Source organism: Porites lutea, chromosome 4 (genome assembly GCF_958299795.1).
Source record: "Porites lutea chromosome 4, jaPorLute2.1, whole genome shotgun sequence".
Lineage (NCBI taxonomy): Eukaryota > Metazoa > Cnidaria > Anthozoa > Scleractinia > Poritidae > Porites > Porites lutea.
In genome coordinates, this window is record NC_133204.1 from 27,280,683 (window position 1) to 27,290,682 (window position 10,000).

A 10,000-nucleotide genomic window follows, 5' to 3' on the forward strand; every position below is an offset into this window, starting at 1 on the left:
CCGACAACAGCAGCTGAAAGCCAGGAGCTCATTGAACAAATGAATAGTACTTAGCAGTAGCAACAGGGATAGTTTAGTTAAGCAGGTGCCGGATAAACAGATAGCTTAAGCATAAGTCGTGAGGATCGCTCCTTATAAGCAGAGGTAGCTACGTACATACAGTGAAATTCTCTCTTAACGTACCTGTCGTTTTGGAGTGGTACTCCTTTAATTTTGTCTTGCCCGCTGGGTGCATAGTTCCACTCTTTGATCACTGCTGCTATATAGTACTCACGAGTCACAGCACTGACCATCATAGATAGTTGGAAACTCCACAAAAAAATGAAGATCAAGAACATGTTGCCTTAGTTAAGAGCCGTCAGATAGAGATCGGGGCTTTGGCTGTGCAAATAACTTGGTGGGAATTTGATAATCGTTATTGTGACCTAATCAAGCTTTTATCGTATGCAATGATTAATCCTTTCCAATTGACAAAGTTAAGTAATATGCATAACCTGTTGTAGCAAGTTTTAACGCCATATTTAAATAAACGTCCAGGGTTAACACTTTAAACTTTAAAACAAATGACTCTGTTTTCCGTGGGACACTGTTGTCTTGTACTAAAATCATCACCACGATCATAAAAAAAAAGTTGACAATCATAAGGTGAACAAAACTGTTCGATGCTGGTAATTTTATCACTCTCGGAACGGAATTCTTTGGATTAACGCCAGGGGGTGCTTCTATCAGTCTAGGAACGGTGACCTCTACGTATCGATCATTGCATTAAGTCATGCATGGACAAGAAAAGAAAGGAGACGGCAATACTGGAAATCCATCATTTGACTTTGCGGCCTGCTCAATTTGGCCATAGTTATTAGAGGAGACTGGTTATGGAAGGCAGCAAACATCAATTATAAAAACAACGGTGCTGCAGTTTTATGATGGAAGCTTCCTGAAGGTGCACAATCCTTTGTTTTCGTTTGGTAATGCGATGTTTTTATTTGTCAATACGATCAAAATGCTAAGAATGCTATCGAACGTTGTGCACCTTCAGGTCCACAAAAAAAACATATAACAAAGGATTTTGACGGGTTTCATAACCATTCCACTCCATTAACTATGATTTGGCTTAAAACTGTGAAAGTTTTCAACCATAGTTAATGGACTGTTGAACCTAGGAGTCATTTCATGAGTAGGTTGAGTATGATCATCCGGGTGAACGTAGTCCTGAATTGGACTGTTGTTGTTGACAGTGACTGACGTTTCGTCAACCTGTGCGGCAGTCATCCTCAGAGTATTCGTCTGACGTTACTTGCGTAACTGATGCACATTCAATACCACTATGGTCTCTTGTAAGGTAATCCAAGAGAGTCTAGAATAGGCCATTTGCACGATGGCGTCATTTTACTACTACGACCAGAATCCTTTTCGTTTTTCCTTTCATATTTAAATTTTGTAATCCCAGGGAGGTGTGAATAACAAAACCCCTAGTTAGCAAAAGAAAGCAAAACCCTGAAGGATTCTGGTCGTAGTAGTGAAATTATGTCATCTTGCAAATGGCCTATTGTCAATTATGAAGCTTAAAAGGCCTGAAAGTGTCATGAGTAAGAACACAGACAAATTAACACAGACTCGATCATCCAAAGAGCATGTATCCAAATTTTACTCCCATTAAGCGAAGGCTTGAACACTGTAGCAAAAGATTGTACTATTAAGTAAAGGAAAGAACAATCACTGTCGAACTTAATTTTTGTTGTCGCCAAATCTCACATTTGACTGTCCGGCTGTACGTGCTGAACCACGATTTGAAGATCAGCTCCTCCAAAAGTAAAATTCTATTCGTTGACGGACCATGGACGTTTTCACAGATGTTCTTTCGCGATTAAAACGAAATCTATATATTTAGACAGTCGACAGAGTTGAAATATACCTTCAAAGCGTAGTAGATAACAACATATCACGCTTAACTCTTTAAAGACCGCCAACTTTTTTTTTAAATTTTGAGCTCGACTTGTAGGCACGTCAAGTGATGACATATAATATTCAGATTGCCCTTTATGCTTTGTCACTATTTCGCCAAATATGTTATCAGCATTTTATTATTATTATTATTGTTATTACCACTACTACTACTGCAATTGCGATTGATTCACTCTCTCAACATCCGAGTCCAAGCCATGGACTTTGGGAAGCAAAGAGGGTTTCTACTTGATGGAAAGGACCGACCCGTCTGACTTAGAAGGTGGGCTGTAGAAAGGAGAGTTCATGTATGTTGATGTTGCCAGGGATTTTGTTGGAGTAGTTTTCCATGTCCTCCTTGATGGTGCCAAGGGCTCCCATAACCACCGGGACTGTTGTTGTTTTCAGCCCCCACATTCGGTCATCCTCGATTTCCAAGTCTTTGTAATTGGTAAACTTTTCCGCGGTTTAGACTGAGGTGTTGGTGTCGAGGGGTATAGTCACGTCAATGAGAAGGCAGGTTTTATCCTTCTTGTTCTTTAGCACAATGTCCGGCCTGTTAGCTGGTATGGTCCTGTCAGTGTGGATGGGTATGTCCCACAGAATAGTGACGTCATTCTCGGTGACAGTCCTGGGTTCATGCTCATAACATCGTTCCTTCAACTCAATGCAAAACTCTTTGCAGACCTTCCAGTGCATGGGTGCAGCTGCCTTGTTGTGGCGGCGGGTATATTCAGTTTTAGCCAGTTCAGGGCAGCCAGAGACCAGGTGGTCAATGGTCTCGTGGAAAAGGCCATACAGTCTACATTTTGGGTCCACGTCAGGATTTTGAGGATGTTTTGTTAATACCAGCGTGTTGGGGGCTTTGTTCCTGGGTTGCGATGATAAAGCCCTCGGTTTCTGCCTTGAGGCCAGCTGCCTTTAGCCATCTGTGGGTCTTGTCTTGGTCCACGTCAGCCGGTTTCACCCGCTGTAGGTATTTGCCATGGAGCGCTTTTGATTCCCACCCTTGGCCTGAACTGTTGGTGACCGTGGTGTTTGGCCTTGGCCTTTGTTCTGCGGGCATAGGTGGTGTTCGCCTCATCCTCTACAGGATTATTATTATTATTATTATTACTATCATGAGTTCTTTTATTTTTAGTCTTGTTATAATTATTAACTTGGGGCTTCGTATTGACGTCGGGGCTTAGAATGGTGGGCCTAGGATTGGGGGGTTGATATGGGAAAGGGGGCCTGATATGGGAGGGCTTGGAATGAGGGGGAGGGGTTGATATTGTACGGGGCCTGCAATGGGTGATCTGGAGTTGTAAGGAACGTTCCAAATCCTGCTCAAAATTTTAGGCAACAATAAGACGCTTTGTTTTCTAAAATTTCGTTTTACCACGTGACTGCAGCACGCAAGGTATATTCTACAGGTACAGTTCACTCGCACGTATTCAAAAGCGAACAGGGCGTAAGGAGAAAGAGAGTTGAAACACATAAAGGCGCTGTGATGCGAAGGAAAAGTGAAACTAATCCGCCTTTCCGCCTTCGATATGCTAAAAGTACCGTGTAGCTGGATGCTGAAGCTGATGCAGATTTATTGCTTTATATCTTTAAATTTCTGCGATGTATGATCTAATTTACTGTTTGGATGTTGTTCTAAGGGGGTACACAGAGAAAGTTTTAATATTTGAAATTTGAAACTTTATGTTATATACATGTAAAGTACTTGTGTTCTTTTCGCTTTTTGTTTTTTAATTTTTTTTAGGGTCGTAAAAGCCTCAGCAAGATTGCCCTATAACCGCTCACATTAATTATGTATACACCTATTGTTCAAAGAAAACAAAATTCAGAACAATACTAAGCCTTTGGGATTTCAACTATTATTTGAAAGATTTTTATCTATTTCTTTTTTTTCTACGTCTTTTTTTAAAGGCCCCAAATTTGACGCTATCTGCACTAAAATAAAAACTTTTGCAACAAATTAAGAAGTATTTTCGCTTTCCTAAACCCAACTTTAAAAATGCCCCTGAATGAATAGTGATAAACAAGGTAATTAGTAGCGTTGAGCATTAAATGAGTTCATAATATACTTGAGAACCTGAAGAGGTCTTGATTGGATTGGAAGAAGAATAGGACTGATAAGCATCATATTTTTGTGTTCAGAGGCAAAGGTGTGGTGGTACACAAATTATAGTCAGTTCCCTCAGGTTCCGGGACATTTCCGAGTTCCCCCTGGCCTCTGTATCAAACCGAGGTTAAGTCCTCAACCTTTGATATGGAAATGATTTTTCATTTTCATGCAAATACAATTTATTTTCACAAGAAAGGTTCTGCACTTGGCCTCATTTTGAAAGTTAAGTTTTTTGGAACTCGGAAGTGACCTATTGCAAAATTCGCCACTTTAGAATCGAGGAAACCGAGTTAACTTTCGCAAAGACTTCTGGGATTGTTTCTGGGGACAGGGAAAGAAAATGGCCAATAGCTGACCGGTGCGTCCCCAGTAACAATCGCAGAAACAATTACGGGACTCATTTCGGCTCTAGTTCCCTTCTCGCTTCATAAGGTGGCAAATTGGGGCTGGCTCCAAGCCAAAACTAGAGAGTTCATGTTATTAGGGGGCTTCAATGTAGATAATACAGAATAAAGGACCATTCTGTCTCGATACAGGTAAATCTTTTAGTTTCCTTTAAGTTCCTAAATGTCCTTACATGTATGTCACTTACACAGGCAATCAGTGACTATTCTATTAACTATTATTATTATTCATTCAAAATATTTCCCCAATTCTGATTGGCTAAAAGCACACGCATAATTCACCATAACCAGTTACTGGTGACCAAATTTGGAAGAATTTTGTGTTGAACGAGGAAATGACGTCAAAAAATGCTGCCTTCTACAGGTTAATGCACCTTTAACCGAGAAGATCTGGGGACGAGATGTAAAAACTGGTAAAAACTAAAATGGGGGACGCTTCACCCGTTTCAAGAGTAAGAACTACAGCTGGAACTAGGCAAAATAATGGCGAAAAACATAGCAAAAACAGCAAGAAGACAACTCGGAGGGCAACATCTGCTATTTGGAGAATATTTACGGAGCTGGAAAACTATCGAAGATAAACTTAACATCGGTGCAGGTAAGCTTGTTTTAGCTATGTTTTTAAACTAGGAATTATTTTGAATGAATAATAAAACAATTATTGAATTCGGGTTTCATATCATATAAAGAATTATGGAGATCTCGGAGGGTGTTATCCGCCTCGGCCTACGGCCTCCATTGATCCTCGATCTCCATAATTCTTCATAAAGCTTCATAAGACACTTAGCCTCACTTATTGATTGTTAAATAACTGGTGTTATCTAGTATCCGGAACCATAAATGGGTTAGGAGACCGTAACAGGGTACCTTTTCCATTAATGGGGTAAGTTAATGCCATTGAAATGGTTAAAAGTACAACTTTTTTCTGCACAAATTTCACAACCTCGTGTGACACACGCGCGCAATTTTTGCTTAGAAGCCGAGTTGAAAATAATAGAGAAAAAGATTATTCCATTTTTGTCATCATAACCTCTTCCAAATTTAAGTATTTGACAAAAAGGACTCTGAATGTGTGGACTGGAATATGAATTTGATCATGATGTAATCACAGTAGTGAGAGAGGTAAGAAAAGAAAAGACTCCTGTGGGGAAAAGGGGTGCAGAAAGCTAGTTAAAAGCAACAACAAATAATTGCCTCTTTAATAGTGCCTAGATCCTTGTATTACAGCTAGATAGCTTGAGCCCGCTCGTTTCAACACCCTATGACGGGTAGGCACTGGTGGCAAAGTCCATATCCATTTTTGCGTAAATTGCATGAAAGGACTGAGATAACTACTGAATGCATGTGGCAGAGTTATTTTCACGGGTTGTTTCTTCAAGCGACAAAAATTAAGCGAGATCTTCGAGCTTACAACTTCTACCTATTTTCAAATACAGGGCGTAGATTAATAAATTAGTGTTAACAGTGCAAGGTTCTAGGGATTGACACGGTTAACTGGGATTATGTGGCGAAATTTAATAACAAATCATCAGTGACAAATTTTAAAGCTGCAAATTATTCTGCGTTGGTTAATCCTGAGTATTTTAAGCTGTAGTTTCCTAGCTTTGAAGTTACGTTTTGAATAAGTGATTGATTGTTAAGTCTGAAATGGAGATTTCAATATTCATGAAAGTATAGTAACAATAACGTGCATAGCTTCTGGTGTTAATTCAGGTGAGCCCTTATTATTAGTTACTGGAATCTTCTCAGGATACCTATTATTAGTCGAGTCCGAACGATCAAGCACCTTGAACTGCGATTGCCTGTCGCAGAAGAACAAAATTGGTTGTTTTTTGGTAGACTGCGAGCAGTCTCTTTTTTTCTTCAGATTTAGTAAGGGAAGTGTTGAGCGGCGAAGCCGCGAGACGCGAGAAACAAGGGCGGTACCTCTCCCGTCTCGCGCCTTCAGTCAGGCGCGTGGTCATTTGCGTGTCTCAGGCGTTTTGCTCGACGGACCAAGAAAAAAGAGAGACTGCTCGTAGTCTAGTTTTTTCTTGTCGCTTAAAGTAATTAGGGTTTTCTTCATTTAGCTGACAGGTACAACTTAGTTTATGTTCCGAGTTTTTCTATATATTATGCATAAGCGCTTTTAAGAGATTTTTTTTAAATCAATATTCATCCGGGGGCATCCAATTAAGCAATGGATAAAATTTAACCGAGGGTTAGTTTCGAACGCCGGTTAGCGTTAACCAAGGATCAAATTTCTTCTCACCATGCTTTAAATTGAACGTACCTCGTTACGAGTGTTAACCTCTTAACCATCGGTTAAAATGACATGTGCCAAAATCATTGAAACTACATGGCAGTTGATTTGCTTTTTCGCTTCATTTTGTTGGTGGTTGTGTTTGTTGGTGATCCGAAATATATCGGACCCGACTACAATTCGGACCGGATTTGTTATCGTGTTCGATTAAACGAAATCGGGTCCGAGTTGATATTCGGGTCCGATTGAAAAAAATCGGACCCGATTACCCAGAAACCGGTAAACATCCGATTTTTTTTTCTTCCTGAGACCTGGCCACAGTTGCTCGAAAGATGGTTAACTCTTAACCACAATGGTTAAAGCCCTGAGCCCGTTCGTTTCAACACCCTATGACGGGTAGGCACTGGTGGCAAAGTCCATACCATTTTTGCGTAAATTGCATGAAAGGACTGAGCTAACTATGTGTGTGGCAGAGTTATTTTCACTTGTTGGTTCTCCAAGCGCCAAAAATTAAGTGAGATCTTTGAGCTTGCAACTTCCTCCTATTTTCAAGTACAGGGCGTAGATAAATAAATTAATGTTAACAGTGCAAGGTTCTTGGACGGTTAAATGGGATTTTGTGACGAAGTCAGTGATAAATTTTAAAGCTGCAAATTATTCCGCGTTGGTTAATCCTGAGTATTTTGAGCGTTACGTTTTGATAAACAAATATTTCAGCTTTTTGAATAAGAGATTGACTGTTAAGTCTGAAATGGAGATTTCAGTATTTATGTTAGTATCAATAACGTACATAGCTTCTGGTGTTAATTCAGGTGAGCCCTTATTATTAGTTTCTGGAATTTTCTCAGCATACCTACTATTAGTCTTTAAAAATCCGACTGAGTCCGAACGATCAAGCACCTTGAACTTTGATCGCCTGTTGCAGAAGAACAAAATTGGTTGTTTTTTGGTGTTGCTTAAGATTACCCAGAAACCGATAAACATCCGATTTTTTGCTTTCTGAGACCTGGCCACGGTTGCTCGAAAGATGGTTAACTCTTAACCACAATGGTTAAAGCCCTGAGCCCGTTCGTTTCAGCACCCTATGACGGGTAGGCACTGGTGGCATAGTCCATATCCATTTTCGCGTAAATTGCATGAAAGGACTGAGCTAACTATGTATGTGGCAGAGTTATTTTCACGTGTTGTTTCTTCAAGCGACAAAAATTAAGTGAGACATTTGAGCTTGCAACTTCTACGTACTTTCAAGTACAGGGCGTAGATAAACAAGTGTTAACAGTGCAAGGTTCTTGGACGGTTAAATGAGATTGTGTGGCGAAATTCAATAACAAATCATCAGTGATAAATTTTAAAGCTTCCAATTTTTCCGCGTTGGTTAATCCTGAGTATTTTGAGCGTTACGTTCTGATAAAAAAAATATTTATAAGCTATTTGAATAAGAGATTGACTGCTAAGTCTGAAATGGAGATTTCAGTATTTATGTTAGTATCAATAACGTACATAGCTTCTAGTGTTAATTCAGGTGAGCCCTTATTATTAGTTTCTGGAATTTTCTCAGCATACCTACTATTAGTCTTTAAAAATCCGACTGAGTCCGAACGATTAAGCACCTTGAACTTTGATCGCCTGTTGCAGAAGAACAAAATTGGTTCTTTTTGGTGTTGCTTAAAGTAATTAGGGTTTTCTTCATTTAGCTGACAGATACAAGTTAGTTCATGTTCCGAGTTTTCAACTGAATAAATTATATGTGCTTTTAAGATTTTTTTTAAATCAACATTTATCCAGGGGCATCCAATTTAGCAGAGCTAGTTTAAATGGAGCCCTTAGTGAACTTAGTTTTTATTCCTGATTCTTGATATATTTTTTTAATTTTTATAGAACCAATTACATTCGTTTTCGTTGGTGATATTGCTTTTTCTGGGCCAGTGCGATACTACGTGGAAAATGGCTATTATTCGTACAATGACTCGTTTAAAGACGTAGCCAAATACATCAGAGAAGCGGATGTCTCTGTGGCGAATCTAGAATCTCCCTTTGTAGACCATGAATCGTATAGAAACTTTAATGGGAAGAAGGCCTTCGTGCTAGATGCAAGTGCAGATGCTGCTTCGTCATTAAGGTAAATTTTGTGGCTTTAAAAACTATATTAACTAAATTAACCCTATTCAGACAGGTCCTTTTTTGCTTCCTGAGACCTGGCCACGGTTGCTCGAAAGATGGCTATTTCTTAACCGATGGTTAAACCTTTGAACCAATGGATAAAAATTAACCGAGGGTTAGTTTCGGTTGCTCGAACGCCGGTTAGTGTTAACCACGGGTCAAATTTCTTCTTACCATGCGTTAAATTTAACGTACCTCGTTACGAGTGTTAACTTCTTAACCATCGGTTAAAATGATGTGTCCCAAAATCAGTGAAACTACATGGCAGTTGATTTGCTTTTTTGCTTCATTTTGTTGGTGATCGTATTAGTAAATTTTGATTTCAGTAGTGCTTGATTTTCTTCAAACTTTTGGGTTATTATCGCAATTTATTGCGCTGAAAAAATTTGGTTTTTGTTTCCTGCAGGGTGTCTTATTGACAACAGAGACTTCAACATTTTACTGCTTAAATTAGACAGAAGATAGTGAAAAGCCGGGGAGTTTTAGCAGCGACGACGGCCACTATAGCCGAAACGTCTCTTTTAAAATGAATTCGCCCATTTTCAAACTTTGTCGCATTTATTCCGATTCGCTGTCAATTTGCTGAAAATGTCAAATATAGGAGAATCTCCGGCCTGGAGTTGATTTCTTGGAGACTGCACTTAAGTTTAGAAAGAGAAAGAAAAGTTCGTCGTCGCTTGCCCTGTTAACGCGACGGCAAGTGCAGTGTCGGCAAATAAATTTACAAAAAAGCGTGATGCACGTACAAAATTGTTGTTTTGCCAATCTAAACCTATTTTCTGCTGACGTTCTCGTTACTCTTCCGCTGTCGTCGTTGCTAAAGCTCCCGAAAAACGTTCGCGAGAAAACTTTAAAAAAGCTGTTCGGAGATAGTTAAAGTCTGGGGTATTTTTTAACCATTGGCTAACTAACCAGGCATTAATACGAAAGGGTTGCTTTTTACCTTTATCTGTCAAATTAGTGTATAGAAGATTTAGGAGGTCTGACCTTGGGGAGGAGCCTCTCTGTAAAAAACGTTGTTGAGTAAACCCCCCTCCCCCCGGGGCCCCCTTCATCTCTCTCTCCTCCACCGAGGACTTTAGGCCATCATTATTGTTGCCAGATATCAAGCACTCAAGTCAGTTAGAAGAAAAGCTT

General features: G+C 39.6%; 2 protein-coding genes across 2 annotated transcripts in view; one reads left to right on the forward strand and one right to left on the reverse strand.

Annotated features, from left to right (window-relative positions):
- LOC140933153 (hephaestin-like protein) overlaps positions 1-502 on the reverse strand; it is a 30,242-nt gene extending 29,740 nt beyond the window's left edge. Inside the window, exon 1 of the mRNA XM_073382669.1 lies at positions 184-502. Within this exon, the coding sequence (XP_073238770.1) occupies positions 184-338 (155 nt within the window). The 5' untranslated portion in view covers positions 339-502. The remainder of the gene's footprint in view (positions 1-183) is intronic.
- Positions 503-7,454: 6,952 nt separating this feature from the next.
- LOC140934479 (capsule biosynthesis protein CapA-like) overlaps positions 7,455-10,000 on the forward strand; it is a 17,548-nt gene continuing 15,002 nt past the window's right edge. The window contains exons 1-2 of the mRNA XM_073384097.1: positions 7,455-7,515; positions 8,582-8,822. Of these exons, the coding sequence (XP_073240198.1) occupies positions 7,455-7,515; positions 8,582-8,822 (302 nt within the window). The remainder of the gene's footprint in view (positions 7,516-8,581; positions 8,823-10,000) is intronic.